At 43.0% G+C, this 20,252-nt stretch overlaps 1 protein-coding gene across 2 annotated transcripts; it reads left to right on the forward strand.

Moving 5' to 3' along the window:
• Positions 1 to 5,198: 5,198 nt before the first annotated feature.
• NOL8 (nucleolar protein 8) lies at positions 5,199 to 18,446 on the forward strand. 2 transcript variants are annotated; one of them, XM_061472906.1, is made up of 16 exons: positions 5,199 to 5,397; positions 5,622 to 5,684; positions 6,639 to 6,717; positions 7,028 to 7,175; positions 7,924 to 7,992; positions 8,312 to 10,237; positions 10,523 to 10,639; positions 11,879 to 11,998; positions 12,268 to 12,352; positions 13,191 to 13,335; positions 14,964 to 15,047; positions 15,470 to 15,747; positions 16,621 to 16,747; positions 17,196 to 17,266; positions 17,912 to 17,994; positions 18,312 to 18,446. In XM_061472906.1, exons 1-16 carry the CDS (start codon positions 5,265 to 5,267, stop codon positions 18,363 to 18,365), a joined length of 3,582 nt encoding a protein of 1,193 aa, XP_061328890.1. In that variant the 5' UTR covers positions 5,199 to 5,264; the 3' UTR covers positions 18,366 to 18,446. The 2 variants fall into 2 exon arrangements, 1 of the variants encoding a protein (XP_061328890.1); XR_009746842.1 differs by lacking the exons at positions 5,199 to 5,397; positions 5,622 to 5,684; positions 6,639 to 6,717; positions 7,028 to 7,175; positions 7,924 to 7,992 and having other exon boundaries at positions 8,101 to 10,237; positions 13,194 to 13,335; positions 16,621 to 17,266; positions 18,312 to 18,440.
• The last annotated feature ends 1,806 nt before the right edge of the window (positions 18,447 to 20,252 follow it).

Here is a 20,252-nt window from a genome sequence, read left to right on the forward strand (position 1 = left end):
GCTGTCCTCCTATGGCTCCCAAGAATCGGAGAGCAGCAGCCCCAGCAGTGACAGCCAGGAGTCATGGCTGTCCTCCTATGGCTGTCAAGAATCGGAGAGCAGCAGCCCCAGCAGTGACAGCCAGGAGGCATCGCTGTCCTCCTATGGCAACCAAGCATCGGAGAGCAGCAGCCCCAGCAGTGACAGCCAGGAGGCATCGCTGTCCTATGGCTACCAAGCATCGGACAGCAGCAGGCCCAGCAGTGACAGCCAGGAGGCATCGCTGTCCTCCAATGTCTCCCTTGGTTTAGACAGCAGCAACCCCAGCAGTGACAGCCAGGAGGCATCGCTGTCCTCCTATGTCTCCCTTGGTTTAGACAGCAGCAACCCCAGCAGTGACAGCCAGGAGGCATCGCTGTCCTCTTATGTCTCCCTTGGTTTAGACAGCAGCTACCCCAGCAGTGACAGCCAGGAGGCATTATAGCCATGCCACAATTCTCTGGTACTAAACATCAACCGCCCCTGGCACTGCGACACTGGGGCCACATGCCGGCCCCTCAATGTGTGAGGGCAGCAGCAGGTCCAGCCCCCAGGAGCCCGATCCATGGTGAAAGTGCTCCCAGTTGAACTGTCAGACCAAACTCCCTACACGTGGCCCAGAAGCCAACCGCCAGCACCACGTGGTGAAAGGAGCACCCACAGCCAGCAGTGCGGGGCTGTCCCAGTGCTCACCTATCAATACCTGAGCCCAGCAGCACCAGCACCGGCAGGCAGCGGTCATCCGTGGCATCCTCTGGCTCCGCAGCAGTGGAACGCGGCAAGCAGCTCCATCCCCACTAAGCCCACGTGGGTGCGAGACAACTCCCGCTTGCAACATCGGGCCCAATCTCCCAACACGTTGCCCGGGTACCTCCGTGGGACCAAGCATGCTTCATCTCTGAGCGACAGCTCTGATCCCCCTCCATCGGCACAATAAAGGTGGCCCTTCATCTCTGGACTGGGAGATTGCAGGCTCATTGGTTGGCTTTCTCCTCCCCCGCTTCCTTTCTCAAGGGTCAGCGTCAGGGGCTGGGCCCAGAGCCTTGTCCTCTCTCTAGGGGTCAGCAGCACCTTCCCCACACCGACCTCCTGCACTCACACAGCAGCCAGTCTGGCCCTCACGGCTCGATGCCAAAATCATGCACCTTGCCCCCAGCAACTTCTGACACGCCTCAGCTCTGTTCCCCTCTGGACAAGGCTATAAGCAATATCCTATCCTCATTGCCTAGGTTAGTGGGAATGGTGGCAGTGGGGTAAAGCTGCTGTTCTTTAAGAGTTCACTTCAGTGTCACGTCTGTGTTTGTGACATTACGCATTGCTGCTGTGCCAACGGAAGGCTTCCTTCTAGTACTACGAGCCAAGAAATCCTCTTGAATAGAGATTGCAAACACCTGGTAAGGAGTTTCCACCACAAAGTCCAGGAGGGTCAGAGCGCTACCTGGCGTTGCGGGCTTGAGTCCCTTCGTGTGCCCTTTAGAGCAAAAATCCCCCACGTACTTCACAAGGAGGGCGACAGGGGCCCTGGGAAATGGCAGTCCTCTGAAAGGATTGCCCTCGTCTTGAAGACCAGTGAGTACCTTGGCAGTGCAGGACGGAGGAAAGATGTGGCTGCAGAACGACTGCCAAGCAGCTGCTCTGTGGAAGCTGGAGGAGGGCTGGAAGGCTGAATCAAAGAATAATGGGGGACAAGGCATGAAGGAAATCCCACAGGGTGATTGTACAGGTTCAAACAGCCCTTTGCTCTTCAGGCAAACTACAGGTGGTCTTACAGGTGCTGAGCACCCCAAGTGCCTTCCTGATAGGTCTTAATGCAGCTTGAAAACTGATTCAGTGGAGTAGGGGGCAGCGTCCTCTCTGAGAAAGGCAGGGGAAGCTGGGAGGGAACCTGTCAGGCTTTTGAGGAAGGGAAGGAGGTATCGAGGCAGTGCGGAAGGGAAGGAGGTATCGAGGGCGCAAAAGAGGACTCGGGGCCAGCACTTTGTCCCCTTCCTCTTGACCGCTGTGATTGGGAAGACGCGAGGCGTGGGCATGGTCAGAGCAGGTTGTGCTCTTCAGGGGGATTGCACGGTGAGCTCCGAGGCACTCCCGAGCAGCGGTGCTCGAGTGGAGCTGGCCAAAGGGCTGTGGCCATGCACAGCGTCACTGTGAACCGAGGTTTTTGTTCCCTGGCACCGGTCAGCTCTGTAGGTGACGGAGCTCTCGAACGCCCTGGTGTCGGAAGGCCGAGCAAAGTCTCAGGAAGCCGGGGGACAAGGGGAAACTGAGCACTAGAGTCTGTCCTGGAACGTGGCTGGTAGAAGAGGGTGGCTGAGGATGCTCTAAAGGCAGGAGCTGAAGGAAGCAGCCTGGGAAGCCTCTGGTCACTCTCAGCAGCGTCAGCCGGCTGGTAACGGAGGAAGGCTTCTGGGGGCTTAAGGTTCCCGTCTTGGTCCTGAATTGCCTGGATTGGACCTGGATTCTCCACTAGGAGGATGTCACCTTCCTTTTCTCCTACTCTGGTTGTGCCCGAGACATGGTCCTGGTATTGCAGGTGAGTTATTCAGGGAAGTCCTCCACAGTGGGTTAATGAAAAGGGCTTTCATCATGATGAAGTGATGATCTAGTTGTAGGGAAAGAATTCGATTTTACTGCTTTTTTAACTACTGCAGTGCCCGACATAGCTGAAACAATAAAACCTGTCCAAAGTCACATGGCAAGAAGATCCAATGTTTCCAAGATGGCAGTTCTGAGGGTGATGATCAACCAGGGGTATCAGAAAGCAAAAGGGACAAAGAAATGCAAGTTTTATTTATAGTTGTTCTCTACTTGGTTGTGGTGGGTTGATGCTATGAGAATATTAATAACAGCACCTGGCTCACGGGGAGACTGACATCTTCATTCCACATCTCTGGAGAAGTACAGTCATCTGTGGAAAGCATTCCTTGCTTCACAGAGTGTAGTAGTCAAAAATGCCAATGCCACACGTGATTGTTGAGAAGAAAAGCTGACTTTCTAGCTCAGTGATGAGAACTCAGCTGGGTAGTGGGCTTGGCCCAAAGTCAAATCGCATGTGATGTTTTCTTCAGAAGGTTTTTTTATAGGAGGTTGTATTGGGTTACTGTGGTATAGTGTCCTGCCCGAGATACTATTTCTCTGGAGCCTTACAGCCTTACAGCTTGGACTTGGGCTAATGGAATTTAACACTAACTCTTACGGTGCTGAATTTCCTTTGTGTTTTTTTCTACTTTTTTCTCTTTACCACAGACAGAACTTGCTAGATCTTTCTTCTTCTCCAAAGGTGATGGAGGTATAACACGCCTATGAGGTATAACATGACTTGGTCACCCTCTTTTTGACAAGTTATCTAGATATTTTGGATCCTTTCAGGCATATATCCGATACTTAATTGTTTCCAGTGTTTCTGACGTTCTTGTTAAAAATATTGACCATTCGTATCAGTCACATATGCCCACAAGGGTTTTGATACAAAATATTGTGGTTTTTTTTTCTTGTTAATGTAATTAAGTTCGAAGTAAAAAAAAAAAAATGCCCCCAAAATCCCCAACCAACCAACCAAAAAGACAAACAAAACAAAAAACCCCCAAAATAAAACCAAACAAACCCTGAAGCAAAGAAAACAACAAACCAACAACCAAAAGCCTCAAACCACAAACAAACCAGCAACTACCCGTAGGCCAACAAAGCAATTGCTTTTGATATTCTAGCCAATTTCTTGGCAGATGCAGGATAGTGGTGCTGAGCTTCTAATGAAACAAATGCTGTTTCACTGCGGTCTATATTTGAGCATATCAGGGGAAGCTGCTGCTGCTGTTCGTTTTTCTTAGGACGCAAGGCTGTAATACGTAACATTTCTGTTGGAGGCCCCAGTTGGGCGGGGGGCGAGAGGGGAATATGAAGGGGAATATGAAGAACAGGCCTTCTGACTTTGTTGCTGTGTTGCTCATGAGATTTACAGAGGAGCATATTCAGTAGGGTGTAAGCACGTTAATTTATTCTTTTTGTGCAGGGGGCCCGAAGTTATTTTGTAAATTAGTAGACCTGAGTGAAGGCATTACTCTGGCTGTGCCCGAGACAATGTCTGGTGTTTGTCCTTGTGTCGCAGGCGGATTATTAAGGGATGTCACCCTGTGATAAAGATGGGGAGAGTCCTTTTTTGCAGGTGAATTTTACACTGAAGTCATTCCTGGTGTGTTAATTGAAAAGTGCCGATTTCATGATGAAGAGATGCTCACATGGCATGGTATGGAGGATTTAATGAAAACCACAGGGAAAGGAAATGGTGATTAAGCAACTGTGGAATGGTAATTTGAGCCAGAGACGTTGAGGCCGTTATTGGTAAAACCGTTGGAGCTGCGAGGTGCAGCTCTGCCCGACTTTGCTTCAACACCCCCCCCCCCCCCAGTGGGCAAAAGCAGGAAGCGGCACTCGCAGCCGAGCCGGTGTTGCGGCCGCCGGACTCGGTGGGCGGCTTCAGAATCGCGTCTGCCCCGGCGGTCCCGCGCCGTCTCTGGGAGAGACCGAGAGCAGCCCTCCCCTCCCCCGCCCCGCACTTCCAACCGCCGAACCGCCCGCCTCGTCCTGGCCGCTACCGCTGCGGCTGCGCAGGTGTAGCGCGCCGGATGTGGCTTCATACTCCCTCCCGGAAACGTAGTCACTGCAACGGTGGTTCCGAAGGTCGTTGCTTCAGATGATGTCACAAGTGTTGTTTCGTGCTGGAGTTGTTTTCTGTTGTCAGTTTCTTATTCGTGTCTTGTGGAAAGTTTTTCGCTTTTCCTTTTAGTGCGTTTCTCTCGCACCTTCCGCCGTCTCCAGACCCAAACCTCGTGTACTCGCCCCACTGCTGCAAAGGCAGCTGCCGGAACCTTTTTTCCCCGTTGCCACAGGAAGGGCTTCGAGGGGGAATATCAATTTCAGGGCGCTGTGCTTCTCGTCGCCGCCGGAGGTGTGGGTGGGTAGTGGCGTCCGGTGCAGTCGCGCGGTTACCGAGGCTCTTGCTGATGTTGCCGGGGCAGCGGTGGCGGAGGCCTCGCCCCGGTCTCATGGTTTCCCGTTACAGGGCGGCGTTGGCCGCCTTGGGCTGGAGCACGAGGCTCTGCGGTGCGCTGCTGGTGGTGGTGTTGTTCCGCGGCTTGGTGCTGTAAACGCTTTAATCTCTCCTGTGTTAGTGCTGGTGACCCGTGCTGATCTTGTTACAGAAAACCGGAGAGGTCGGGACAGCTGGCGCAGCCGGACTCTCCCACGTGGAGATGCAGCGAGTGCCGAAACGCTTGTATGTTGGAGGGCTTGGCCATGCGGTTTCTAAGGCTGAGCTGCAGGAAAGATTTGGCAAGTTTGGGCACGTTTTGGATGCGGAGGTTATTACCAGACAAGATGATCAGGGTAACAGCATTGTGCCAATCTTTAACATTCTTTTTAAAGCGAATTGGTTTTTAATTTGTGTGTGAAATGGTTTTGGTTGGGTTGTTGTTTTTTGTTATTGGGGGTTTTGGGGTTTGGTTTTTTGTTTGTTTTTTTTTTTTAGCTTATGACACATTCTCAGTTTTTAGTTTTAAAGGAATCTGTGAAATTACATAGAAATTAACTGAGTGTTTCTCTTTGCTCAGGGAACCCTCTGAAAGCTTTTGCTTACATCACTGTCAATATTTCAGATGCAGATCTTAGAAAGTGTGAGTAAGTGGTTTTATTCATTTCTTTTTAAGTAATTTATGGTTTTGAGGCAGTTTGCATTACTGAAAATCCATCTAATGTTGTCGTATCACAATGTGGTCAAGGTAGACCCTGTTTCCTTCTATTGTCATGTTTATTCCCTTTAAGCTGCAATTTTACTTAAGTTACTTTACAGGAGCTCTAAGTAGGTGTAAGCACATTAAAAAGGCTTCTTGTGATTGAGATGAGTGACTTAATGAATTTGTTCTAACCCTTGTAGGAAAAAATATAGGAAATGTGCTTCAAACACTCGCATCAGGTCCGTAAAAACATTGTGACTTGGTATGAGAGGAAGCCCAGGAGAAGAGTTTATGTAAAGCATGCTCCTGTTACAGCAGTATTACAAATCCCAATGTCATGGGGTTACAAAACTAGTTGCAGGGTTATAAAACCACCTATGTAATATGTGGCACCAAAATGGCAGGTGAAGATGCCTGTTCCCAATGAGAGGACTTGGAAATATGCCCTTTTATGTAGGAAATGCTACAGTTAGGAATGGTAAAGTTGTTGGAAAGCGACTGTTTAAGAGCCCTTGACACTTTGCATCCTAAAGTTCCAAGTACACCTTTTTTCTCTCTGATTTTCTGTAGTCCTTAACTGTGTTTTTCAAAGTGCACAAGAAGTGAAGTCAAGAAGAGCCTATGTGACAGTAATGTAGAAACATCAGGGTACATGTGTCTGAATGACTTGAATGAATCTTTTGAAGTCAGAATTTGAATTTTGGATATGGACTTTCTTGTTTAAGACTTAGGTATTAGACTTTTCACGTACAAACTTAAATCAAGGGAGTAATAATACCATGCTGAAGAAAGTTCTAGAAGAAGGTATAGTTAAGCCTGAGGTGTGGTTTTTTTTTTTTGTTGTGCTTTTTTTTAATGTGAAAAATATTCATTTGCCATCTCCTTGTTCTACAGGCATGACAGTTTTAAATAAAACAAAATGGAAAGGCGGGACACTGCAAATTGAGTTGGCCAAAGAAAGCTTCTTGCACAGGTAAAAATGAATTTTAAAAATCGTATATATATTGCTGCTGAAGTTACCCCTTTTCTGATTATCTGATAGTATTATAATTGTGCTTTCGGCTGCTACGCTCTTAATCTTTCTAGATTTTATTGACATTGGTGCACTGTCGATGCTCATTGGATACTGCAACATGTTTGGCATCATTATTCCCTTAAAGGTAGCAGATGTGCCATTTCTTTGGGTTGGAATGGTTACTGTTCCGTGGAACAAAGTTGCTGCCAGCTGTAATTTAGCACACGGGCAGACTTTTTTATCATGCATGATGTGCTTGTTGGTACAGGCTGGCCAGGGAGAGGGAGGAAGCAAAGCTGCAGAAAGAAAAGCCACAGAGAAATGGCCAAGCATCTCTGTTAGAATCGTTGAAAAAGGTGGGAGTTGTGGACTTCTTTATGAAAGCAGTACCAGGTACAGAAGTGCCAGATCATAAGGTATGGTGGGGCAGGTGTGAAGAGAACTAAAGCAAAACAAAAGCCAGAATTGGGCATTGGCTTCTTACATCTGTATTTGTGTCAAATCTCTACCCGTTATGTAAAGAAACCTTTATGAAACACCCAAGTTGTGAAAAGCAGTCTAAGGAAATACTTTATGTATTCCTTGTGTAGAATGTTCCTGGTGTTCTTTGTAATACCTAAAACTCATCTTGATCACACTCTTTTGTGATGTTAAATTACTCCTTTATGTTGGAAACATCTTTGTGTCCCCCTTAAAAGCATGTAGGCAGAGTGTGTGTCTTCTTTCTATACAGAATATACATTTTTGACATCTGGATTGTCAGGAGCTAATCTCTGTGCTTCTGCACATTCAGGGTCATGGTCTACACATGCTTGTAAAAGTAAGACTTGGAATGAAAGCACTGAATATGAACATTTGGGTAACAAAGATTATACTTTCTACAAAGTTTTCAAAGTTATTTGCTGAGCACAGAGTGGTTTCGGAGGGTGATGGGGGGGTTAGGGTTTGTTCTTTTTCTTTTATTTTTTTTTTTTCTTTTGTGAGGGAAGCTGACTAACTTGCTCAGTACAAATAAATCTCACTGAAGAGAGTAAACAAAAAAAAGCTAGTCACAGATGGTTCTTTATGAGTGTTTCTGTTTTCCAAGAATATGCATCCCGTTTTATTATGGGGTTACTTCCAGTCCTTGTTTGTTTTACGCTGGTTGTTTTTCTTCTCTTTCAGAAATGGGTTGTTGGCAAATTTGGAAGAGTCTTGCCTATCCTGCACCTCAGGAGTCAACAGAAAAAGAAAATATCCTTTTCCTCTTGGTTGGGCATAGGCATGATTCCCTTCTTTCTTTTGTTATATGGGGAAACATTTGCTTCACAGCCTGGAAGTGTGACATAGTAGCCAACGTTGATTCACTGGATTCCCTAAGTAAATCTTGCAGTAGGCTTGTGTGATTTGAATACATTGTTTAGACTGCAAGTCAGCTGCTTAAAGGCTTAAGGTTCTGACATGAAGAAGGACTCTGGGTTGTCCTTTCACACAGAATCCAGCCTGTTCATAAAGACTGGAAGTTTGCTTGCTGAAAGCATCATGTTGGGTTAGTTCCTTAACTCAGACTCACATTATGAAATATGACCCATCAAAATATTGCCATAACCTTAGAAAGCTGGAGTCAGACTTGACAAATGCCGTTCCTGTTTCTGAGCTTGCTTGGCACTTGGAAGAGAGAGGTGACAGCATAAACCCGAAGCGGAAAGGAGAGTCACCTGCAGTGAAGAAGCCACCTAAAAAACTGAGGCAGCTGGGCAGTGAGGCTTTGAATGGAACAGTAGTTCTCCCCTCTGGGTGCCGGTCAAATTCAAAAACCACAAGCTCACCACAACTAGATCAACGATCAAAATGTAAACCCAAAGGGAAGTCTAAATTGCCTCCATTGAGGAGTCTTAATAGTAAAGTATCTGGGAGAGGCATATTACCAGATGAAAGCAATGTTTCTGGTGTTACACTTCAAAATAATACGAGTGTTTCTGAGAGTGATATTGATTCTGAAGAGGAAATCAGAGCCATGGTAGAGAGAGAAGTACATAAAGCTGAAACTGGCAAGGCTGAAAGTGACCACTTGGAAATTGCTGGGGACAATTTTGAATTAAAATACAGTAGTTACTGGTCCTTAAGCAATCCAGATGCCATGAAGCAAGCTATCAAAGGAAGCTTTAGAGAGAAAAAGATAATGGAATGTGATAATGGTTATCAGTCAGCAGATACAGATGAAATTATTGCTAAAAGTAAAACTCCACATCTACATAACAAGAACTCTACAGTTTTAGATGATTGTAAACCGGTGAAGGTGGAAAATGAAGACATCTTAACTGAGAAAAAAAGTGATTTTGTAAATAAATCCTCAGTAAAAACTCATAATTTAAAAGAATATGTGGAAAAAAAAGGCAAAAAGAAAAAATCCCAAACTGCTGCCTTGCAGAGCACAGCAGGTAACAGTGCAACAAAGACAAGTGATAGTGAAAGCTCTTGTTCAGATCCTGAGAAAGAGGAGTCTGAAAGCAGTTTAGATTATGAATGCATGATGCAAAACTGTTACCACTTAGACATTACATTGGATGACTTACAAGCATTAGCTACTGCAACACGTGGAGAAGAATTAGACATTACATGGAGCTCTAGTCAGTGTGGTGTTGAAGAATATCCTAAGGGTAACGTTGGAAATAAAACAAAGCTTTCAAAATTTTGCCCTGCAGTTAGGAAAAAATGTATCTGTCCTGAAGATATAGTTGCTGCGATTTTGGCAGGGGAGGATGCTGCTGATGAAGCAAGTTTCAAGGAACAAAATAATTTGCATTTGAAATATCAGCCCTTCAGAGGATTGGGGTCCCTTTGTGAAAAAGAGTTACCCAGGGACAGCACTGGTTTAGAGAAGAGGTTTGTAGAAAGATTAGATCTTGAAGCTTGTGTTTCCTCCTGTGGGGAGGAGTCATCTCAAAGACAGCGAAAGAACCATCAAGTGTATTCAGTTGAACTCAGCAGTAAAAAGCAACAAAATGCGCGTTGTGAACTGCACGAGGAACTGTCACATGCTGCGTCATTTGCAGACGAGAGAGGTCAGCCTGTGTTCAGGCTGCACTTGCAAGGAAAGAACAAAGATGCAAGTTCTGCACGATCCAAGCAATGCTCAGAGCATGGAGATGCTGCTGCTCGTACTCTTCAGAGTGAAGACCCGAGCAGCAACATGGATAGTAATGCTGCAGTGTCACAGAAACACACTGAACAACTGAAAAGCCCCAGACTACTTTCAAAACAATCGAAGCAGGATGTAAGCAATCCAAATCCAGAATGTGAAGCTGATAAACGTGAGGATGGGAAGAGAAGCTTTCTGGAAAATAAAGAGCTTTGTTTTCATGCTAGTGCTTCAAAGGAACGTAGACCAGAAAAGAAACAGTTGCAGGATAACCAAAGGAGGCTAGCAGCTCTGGGGGAGAGACAGAGAGAGAGAGAGTTACAGAAGAAACTCATTCAAGGAGCTCTCTCCAATCTGGTAATGACACAACTTCTCTCTGAATAGTATGCAGTAAAAGAAACAGGGAATTAATAGATGTGGTTTAAGATATTTTAAAAATCATTGTTTGGAATTTTTGGTTAACATTGCCACTTTTCTTGTGAATGTATAAAAAGTGATGAATGCCAATTAATGGAATGCGTCTTGAGTTGCAAGAGGAATAGTAGATTTCTTCTTTCATGTCATGGAAACATCTTTTAGATACTGTGTATGGCTGTAGCAAGTATTTGTTAAGTTTGACTTGAGAGTTTCACTCTTCCACAGGATAGCCAGCCAGCAGGCAAGCATAAACACGTGATATTTCATTCAGATGTGGAAAGTGAAGCTGAAGTAGATGAGACATTGAAGAAAGATGCCAGTTTGGGAAATATGCATGAGGACGTAAGTGTTATTGAGAGCAAGTCCAGTATTCTGTAAAGTAATTCCATATGGATATGACTGTGCCTTATATTCCATATGATTATGCCTCTTTTTCTGAAGACTGTTTTTCGTAGTGAAATGACAGAAAAATGTGGGCCAGGTTTGGATTAATAGGAAGGATTCTTCTCTCTCTTTTTTTTCTTTTTTTTTTTTTTTTTTGATAACATGGGGTAGGTTTCAAAGAATTTAACCATTCCTCTGCTAAAACTGGAGAACTTTGAGAATGTGTAAGGAGTTTGAGATTTGTATGAAAGGTACTCTGACTTGGATGAAAAGACAAAGAGTGCTTAAGTTACATTAACTAACTTAATTAGTTTTGAAATGTTACTGCTTTTAGTCAAAGCAGGGGGAAGAGTTTTGGCTTGAGTACTATAGAGGGACTCTGGTCTTTCCAAGCCTGTGGATGAAGAATCTGTATTAATTGTGTTAATGCAATGTTGCCTTTTTAAAGTCATGTTGGGGTCCAGGTAAGTTGTGTGGGACTTCCTCCATACACTGCACCTGTGACCTTATTTAGCAGACTATTTTCTTAGTCACATCTCAGCTAAAGAGTCAGACCATTGGGTTTGCTTTTGTTGTTTTTTTTTTCTTCATAAATGCTGTAATATTCTGACCATTTTCACTGTGTAATTAAAACATTTTCTCATTTATCCTTGTGTTTATCACTTCTTTCACTCATGTATATCCTTACCCTGTATTTGGAATCCATGCCCTATAATTTCCCCTTTCTTTAAAAGAACTTCTGATTAATGGAAAACTGTTTAAAGCCATGGAGTGCTTACATTTTGCAATCATTGTTTTTGATCAACTGACTTAAACTATATCCTTGAGTTTATGCCATAAGTGAGGCTTGTTTAGAAAGGGTATAGTTTGACATGCGTATCTTTAAATATCTCCCTTGACATAATCAGAAATTTGGGGGTTTATACCCAGTTATCTCATATTGTAAAAGCCAAGTTACCCTTTACATAGATATTTTGTCTATGCTAAATTTTAATAGTCTTAACTGTAAAACAGAATTGTATGAGTTGTGTGTACAATGTAGGAGTTGAAGCGCATGGATCAGTAAGTGAGCTGCATGTTCTAGAAATACAGTTCTTCAGATAAACTGGAAAGCACTTGAGCAAAGCTGATGCTGATTTGTTTTCTCAAATTTACGTAAACTGCTGCCTTTCTCTGTTTTCTTTTTGTTTATCAAAGGATGGATCTGCTCCTAAAACCTTGGGCAGACTGTTTGACAGCAGTGAGGATGAGCAAGATGATGTGGATGCTGAGAGATTCAAAATTAAGCCCCAGTTTGAAGGCAAAGCTGGTGAAAAAGTGAGTGAACCCATTACTGTAATTTAGTCTTCTTCTAAGTCTCTGTTAGGCTGCTTCAGAAGTACATCACACATGGGTTTGCATGCTTGCTGAATGTGATTTTGACAAAACTACAATGGAATTCCCTGAACTAGAGGAAACAGCGGCCATGGAGGAAGTGATATATGTTGGGGAGTGGGAGGAGTTTCTCTGATGTTGTCATCTTTGAAGTTACTGAATGTTGATGGTTTTCTTCTCCAGTGCTTAGTAGTGTCTTTCATTTTGGTTAGCTCTTGAAATTGCAGTCACGACTTGGCACGGATGAAAGATTCCGCATGGACGCTCGATTCCTTGAAAGTGACAGTGAAGAAGAAGGTAAACCTGCTCCTATTTTCTGGTTAATGACAGTAATAGAGCTACATCATGGAGCCTTAATATTGGATGCTTGAAACAAATTATGGACTACTTTTACGTCGGAGATTTCATAAGAAAAACAGCTCGGCTCTTGTGGCTGTGCATAGCCACGTTGGTGGCTGTGTTTTCCCAAATGTTTGTGTTGCAGATATATTTGTAAGAGCTGAGTGAGATGTACTTAGTACATCAGTCAGCACCTGAAAATATTTTTTTAATACAGGATGATCCCAGAACGCATTAATCCATGTTTTTCATAGAGTTAAGTAGTGATTTCTTAAGATAGACATTTTGACCATTACACTCACATAAACAATTTTATAGTGATCCTGCAGTCCACGGCTGATCTATTAGCCTTAGAAAGAAAGATTTTTTTGTTGGGTGGTTTTTTTTTTCTTTAAAAAGCAGAAAAGCCAAAAAAGGAAAACATGTTAAAATATTTCTTTTTTCCACCCCCTACCAAAATTGCAATTCTTAACAGTTTTCAAGATCAAGAATTTGTTTCTGAAACTTAAATTTTTGCCTACTTCTGCTACTCCCTTTGTTGATTTAATGTGATCATCTGTTCAGTGTCTATGAGGGACCAAGTAGTTGTACAGTTATATGATATAAGCAGAGAAAAAGTTAAATAACGGATCTGGTTTTCTGCACTGCAAGGGAGAAAACCTTCAAGTAGCTTTAAAATTAAGGAGGTGATGTGCTTGAAACGTGAGGACTTGTAGTATGATAGTAATGCAATATATCAGATATCGCAGGCTTACTCGGGTGGTAGCAGGGGAAAGATTATGTATTTTTCTTATAGCAGAGACAAGCATCTTGAAGGCAGATGAGGAAGAAGAGCTTGCTGCAGAGAAAAAGAAAAATCTGGAAATCCTGGGAAGTCTCTTGAATGTCAACCTGGAACACCCTAAGCTGACGAAGAAGGCCACAAGTGCTAAGAAATTCAGGTCTGAATTGTCTGTTATCAATAAAGAAGGAATCTTAGGAAGGCTTAGTTTTTGCCCATGTTTCACAACTAAATTTTCTACCAAGCTGATTAGGAAAAGTGTTTCCTTCTCTGTCGTGTGCATTTGAGGTTAGTCTTTAATGCAGTTTCTCAAGTTGAGTGTCTCAATAGATTATACAACTGATAATAATCATTATTTTATGCAAAAATACTACTGATGCCTGCTCAAGTTTCTTCTAATAGCTCTAGATTGGAGTGTTGATAATGAAAAATCAACATTTCAAGTCCTTGCCTAGGTAAGACACATTTCTGTTCTCTGTGGAGACAAACCTAATGTGGCTAGACGAAGAACATGAGAGTTGGGCTGTAGGTCAGTAAGTTATTAACTGCTGCCAAAGTTAGAGTCTAAGGGTATTGTTTTTGCTGGCCTAAAAGTGATTAGGCCTTCATCAGTCCTCTTTTTCAGTGGAAAATTTGTTGTTTTTTTTTTTTTAAATTACTATTGTTTTCCTTTACCTGTATTTCTGCTTTAATTCTTCATTCGATTAGGACTTTGTTACATGTTGCTGTTGGGCATGCTGTAGCCTTCATTAGAGGACGATGTTAGAGGTCTGGAAATGTACTGTGGGAAGTATGGTGAGATTTAACTATGACCTTTAACAGAAATTGGTCTGTGGAGTGAACTGGTGGAAGTTAGTAGCGTTAAGGGTAGTGCAGTAGCACACAGTTTTTAACAAGTCACTATTGGAGTTGTATCAGTCGATTGCTGGCTGCTAAATACCAATTGTGACCACTGTGTAGTCATATTTAATTGTTAATTACTTCTGTACAAATTTTAATGCATTCTCTAAAGCCTAAGTGGAGGGGGGAATCATCTGTGCAACCCCAAAGGTGATCTCTAGGGCAGTTCTGTAAATGATGTTGTTCTCTAGTACCCAGTTAATGGTGCAGTGTGTAACTATTTAAATGTAGTTAATTTATGCTGTAAGCATTAATTTAGGGAGAAAAGAGGAAAGGGAAATAAGTGATTGCCTTCTTGCATTGCCGTAAGGCAGCGTTGGATTTGCTACACTAGTGTTGGGATTCGTCTAAACCTTGAACTGCTTTAGCTGAAAGTCTCAAACTGTTTAGATTTTGGAAGGTGGGCATAATGGGTGTGTGTTTTGTTTTTTTCTTGGTTAGTTGTGTGGGGTTTGGGGAGTTTGGGTTGGTATTTTCTTTTTGTTTGTTTGTTTTTCATTTGGGGTTTATTTTCCTCCTCAGATATTTGAATTTTGAACTGTTTAGTACCAGAAGAAATAGAGATCTATTGCTATGGATAGCTGTACTGTTATAGCTCCTCAAAAGATAAACAGGTGCAGGTAGAGACTTACTGCATAACACACACAACCTGAGGTCTAGGTTTTATAGTAAATACATCTATTTGATTAAAGCCACTTCTGTTTATAGTTTTTCCTGACCCAGTCACTGACTACCAGGTACTGCCTAAATGCCAGTTAGGCTTTAGATTGATCTGGAGCTGTTTTGGTCAATAAGTCAATATGAATTTGAATCTGACTGTAAAGGTTTAGGGTAGCTTTCACTTGGGCATTTCGGATGCCTCATGGTTTTTTCTTTCTGTTTTTATAGAGATATTAATGCCCTCCGCTATGATCCCACAAGAGAGGACCATGTAGTTTTTGAAAGGAAACGAAGTGCTACAGAACAAGAGAGGTAATACTACAGCTTGGTAACTAGGATTGTGATGTTTCTTCCTGGGGAAAGATGGCTGTAGCAGAAGACTGACATTGAAACTCTGGAGACTGCTCTGTTTTTTCTTCAGTTCTCTCTGTTATTGCTAAAATCAAAAGATAGAATTGTGAGCACTAAAACCAGCATATAATGTCATCTTTTCTTTCTAGTCCATCTACTTCTGCACACCATTTTGTCTTAATTTTCTCGCCTTCAGGCTGTCCCTTTGCTTCAAGTCACTGACTTCTAAGATTTGCAAATCTGTGAGAAAAAAATACTGTCTATTAACATTTCATTTGCTTGGATAAGTGTAAGAAGACATTAATAACAAGGTTGCCTCTATGGGAACCTTTCTTTTAAAAATACACATACAGTGTTACTATCCTTTAACAATCTCATTTCAGTAAAGCTAAAAGGAAGAGGGAGAGGGAAGAGAGTGAGAAACTGCCAGAAGTGTCTCAAGAAACGTATTATGACATTGCTGTTGATTTAAAAGAGTTGTTTGGCTCTTCAAAGAGCAAATCACACAACAATGAAGAAACACCCTGGGACAAAGATGATGCGGAGGACTCTACCCCACCTGACCACTTGGGACCTAATGTCAGGAGTAACGTAGCTGAGGAGTCTGGTGGTTTCAAGTTTTCCTTCTTTGGAGATACGGAGGAGTCAGGCATGAAAGGAGGTAACAGCAGAACATGGATAATAATAGTGCAACTTGTGATGGGTAGCTTATGTCAGATACCGTAGAGTTGTATCATGTAGAGAAATTCATGGCCCAGGTGACTTTCAGAGGCAGAAATCAGTAATAATTGCTACAATCTTCTCTGATGCTTGTCAAGATTCTAGTTTAATCAGAGTTAATCCATGCTTGTATCCCAGGAATTTTGAGAGGAATGTTTTGAGAAAGATCTATAATTTAACTGTTTTTTGAACAGTGGTGGATAAACTTGCTGTCATCCACTAAATTTCTTAAATAGGGAAAAAGATGACATAAAAGTCAAATGCGATTTCATGTAAACCATCAAAATTTTAAATAAATTATGCTGTCAGAGTTCAACAATTGCCTGTGTGTAGTACAGGGAGGAATACACACATGAAAATAATACAGCTTAAACAAAGAGTATGGCATTATGAATTTATTTGCAAACGAGCTTTTTAAGATAGATCACAGCGCAAGACAGCTTTCATTACAACTTCTGCAAGATAAAAATATGAAGAGGCACATTTACTTCCAAATCAGCTGATGATTGTGAGGTTGGCGAGAACTGATAGAGCCCAGGACCCTGATAACAAGCCCTGAAATGACTACTGCACTCTTTGCCTATGGTGTGATGACCCGAGTTACAAATTTTGAAGGCGAAATCTGTGACATATGAGAAAGCAAACCTCAATTCATACCTACCCTGAGGACATATAAAACCTGGGAGGGGAGGTTTCTGTTCTTCTTAAAGCTGTCATTTCCAATGTAATTATTTCACTCTGAAGTAGGTATTAGTATTGGCAAGTATGTTAATAATCTGACAATTTTTCTTTTTCAATTGTGCTCTTATTGCAGAGCCCTACATACTTGAAACAATAAAACCTGTGAAAGTCAAATGGCAAGAAGATCCACGTTTCCAAGACAGCAGTTCTGAGGGTGATGATGAACCAGAGGCATCAGAAAGCAAAAGGGACAAAGAAATGCAAGTTTTATTTGTAGTTGTTGTCTACTTGGTTGTGGTGGGTTGATACTATGGGAACATTAATAACAGCACCTGGCTCACGGGGAGACTGACATCTTCATTCCACATCTCTGGACAAGTGCAGTCGCCTGTGGAAAGCATTCCTTGCTTCACAGAATGTAGTAGTCAAAAATGCCAATGCCACACGTGATTGTTGAGAAGAAAAGCTGACTTTCTAGCTCAGTGAGGAGAACTCAGCTGGGTAGTGGGCTTGGCCCAAAGTCAAATCGCATGTGATGTTTTCTTCAGAAAGGTTTTTTTATAGGAGGTTGTATTGGGTTACTGTGGTATAGTGTCCTGCCCGAGATACTATTTCTCTGGAGCCTTACAGCCTTGCAGCTTGAACTTGGGCTAATGGAATTTAACACTAACTCTTACGATGCTGAATTTCCTTTGTGTTTTTTTCTAGTTTTTTCTCTTTACCACAGACAGAACGTGCTAGATCTTTCTTCTTCTCCAAAGATGATGAACGCCTAAGAGGTATAACGTGACTTGGTCACCCTCTTTTTGACAAGTTATCTAGATATTTTGGATCCTTTCAGGCATATATCCGATTCTTAATTGTTTCCAGTGTTTCTGAAGTTCTTGTTAAAAATATTGACTATTCGTATCAGTCACATATGCCCACAAGGTTTTTGATCCAAAATATTGTGGGGTTTTTCTTGTTAATGTCATTAAATTCAAAGTGAAAACAAAAACCCAAAAAAAAAACCCAAAATAAAACCAAACAAGCCCTGAAGCAAAGAAAACAACAAACCAACAACCAAAAGCCTCAAACCACAAACAAATCAACTACCCGTAGGCCACCAAAGCAATTGCTTTTGATATTCTAGCCAATTTCTTGGCAGATGCGGGATAGTGGTGCTGAGCTTCTAATGAAACAAATGCTGTTTCACTGCGGTCTATATTTGAGCATATCAGGGGAAGCTGCTGCTGCCGTTCGTTTTTCTTAGGACGCAAGGCTGTAATACATAACATTTCTGTTGGAGGCCCCGGTGTTGGGGCGGGCGAGAGGGGAATATGAAGAACAGGCCTTCTGACTTTGTTGCTGTGTCGCTTATGAGAGTTACAAAGAGGAGCATATTCAGAAGGGTGTAACCACGTTAATTTATTCTTTTTGTGCAGAGGGCCCGAAGTTATTTTGTAAATCGGTAGACCTCAGTGAAGAAAGAGATGGTTGGGAAGACAGGCGTAGATTATTGCTTGAGGTGAGCGTTTTAACATCTCTTACTCGGTAACTGGCTAAAAGCTCCACATGATGGGGGAACACAGCTGTTTATTTCCTTAATTTGCACTGAAAAATAATTTACGATCTTTAGATGGGCTTAAAGCTTTTTAATTACTGGAGGACTGAAAAGTTTTATAATAAATGTATTCATGACATCATGTTGTGATGTTCAGTCAGGTAAGTTACTGAATGTCTGTATTGTATAGGACCAGTTATTTCATGTAAAAAAGTATAAAGAAAGGACACATGAACTTCCAAGCATCTCATAATGTTGTGCTCAAATTTGAATCTTTTCAGGAATGCCGGAGGAAGCATAAGGATGCAAGAAGGAAAGTGAAAGCAAAACAATAAATATTTCTGATCTTACTGGTCAGATAAGACCAGTTTTGTGGTTTTTTTCTTTGGAGAAGTTGCAGAAGAAATTTAGTTTCAGAATAATATTGGAATTGGAATATTCCAATAATAATATTGGAAAAGTCTTTGTTTTGCATGTTTGTGGTGAACTCTTTTGGTGTGGGTTTTTTTTTGTTTGTTTGTTTTGGCATTTTGGTTTGGTTTATTTGTTTGTTTGTTGTTTTTTTTTTTTCTTGTTATAATGTGAACACGCAACAAAGCAACCCAGGTTATTTTGCTGTGTTCTCAGACCCCAGTGCCAAGTAGTGTTGTCCAAAGGCAGGTAGCTCTGTGTCTGTAAGACCATCTATACTGTAGTCTGCCCAACATAATAGAGATCTGTTTCAGATTGCTTTACAGATATTTGGAATGCATTATTTCCTGAGTAAAAATTTGCCAAAACTTTATGAAAACACATATATTAGCAGGGAAGATGTCTGAAATGGGTACATGTGTATTTCTTCAGAGTTGATTTCTTAACTTCTTAATTCAGTGTGAACATCAATAAATATCAAGGACAGATCTTGCTGGTGTGGGATGCTTGCTGTTGAATGAAGGATATTAGTACGTACAAGGTCTCATTCCTACACCCAATGAGCATATGTGCTGAGCAGAGAGGCTCCATCAGGACTTGCCTGGCCCCAGCCCAGTTGCAAGTTGGTGGAGGGCTGGAAGGTTGAATCAAAGAATAATAGGGGACAAGGCATGAAGGAAGTCCCACAGGGTGATTGTACAGGTTCAAACAGCCCTTTGCTCTTCAGGCAAACTACAGGTGGTCTTACAGGTGCTGTGCACCCCAAGTGCCTTCCTGATAGGTCTTAATGCACCTTGAAAACTGATTCAGTGGAGTAGGGGGCAGCGTCCTCTCTGAGCAAGGCAGGGGAAGCTGGGAGGGAACCTGTCAGGCTTTTGAGGAAGGGAAGGAGGTATCGAGGGCGCAAAAGAGGACTCGGGGCCAGCACTTTGTCCCCTTCCTCTTGACCGCTGTGATTGGGAAGACGCGAGGCGTGGGCATGGTCAGAGCAGGTCGTGCTCTTCAGGGGGATTGCACGGTGAGCTCCGAGGCACTCCCGAGCAGCGGTGCTCGAGTGGAGCTGGCCAAAGGGCTGTGGCCATGCACAGCGTCACTGTGAACCGAGGTCTTTGTTCCCTGGCACCGGTCAGCTCTGTAGGTGACGGAGCTCTCGAACGCCCTGGTGTCGGAAGGCCGAGCAAAGTCTCAGGAAGCCGGGGGACAAGGGGAAACTGAGCACTAGAGTCTGTCCTGGAACGTGGCTGGTAGAAGAGGGTGGCTGAGGATGCTCTAAAGGCAGGAGCTGAAGGAAGCAGCCTGGGAAGCCTCTGGTCACTCTCAGCAGCGTCAGCCGGCTGGTAACGGAGGAAGGCTTCTGGGGGCTTAAGGTTCCCGTCTTGGTCCTGAATTGCCTGGATTGGACCTGGATTCTCCACTAGGAGGATGTCACCTTCCTTTTCTCCTACTCTGGTTGTGCCCAAGACATAATCTGGTGTTTTTTCTTGGAAAGTGGTCTCAGGACTTGGTGGTGCTTGTTGAGGAAGTGACTGCTGCTTAAGTACTCACCTTGAGCCCACAGTCTGGTCTCCCTTCCCTTGAGGACTCTTCCTGTTACTGGACTGAGGCTTCTGCTGCAGCACTGATCTGAAGACCCCCAGAAACTTATGAAATAGCTCCTCCTTCAGCTGCCCGGTTACTAGCCCAGGTGCAGTAAGCTTCTGAAGGTAAATGTCCTTTGCTCTGTGCTCTTGTGGTGGTGGTTTCTGCATTCTGTTGTTTTGTGTCTTTCTCCTCCACAACACATCCTTGTGGAAAGAAAGTTGTTAGTAGGC

Source organism: Pezoporus flaviventris, unplaced genomic scaffold, assembly GCF_033815535.1.
Source record: "Pezoporus flaviventris isolate CSIRO_AGI_PZ_B2104156 unplaced genomic scaffold, CSIRO_AGI_Pfla_v1 ptg000073l, whole genome shotgun sequence".
Lineage (NCBI taxonomy): Eukaryota > Metazoa > Chordata > Aves > Psittaciformes > Psittacidae > Pezoporus > Pezoporus flaviventris.

Excerpts from the sequence above, each read along its gene's own strand:
- NOL8 (XM_061472906.1), top strand. The coding sequence starts at position 5,265 with ATGCAGCGAGTGCCGAAACGCTTGTATGTTGGAGGGCTTGGCCATGCG. Across the intron at positions 7,176-7,923 it reads CAGAAGTGCCAGATCATAAG|AAATGGGTTGTTGGCAAATT; the intron begins GTATGGTGGGGC and ends CTTCTCTTTCAG. Across the intron at positions 17,267-17,911 it reads AGATGATGAACGCCTAAGAG|AGGGCCCGAAGTTATTTTGT; the intron begins GTATAACGTGAC and ends CTTTTTGTGCAG.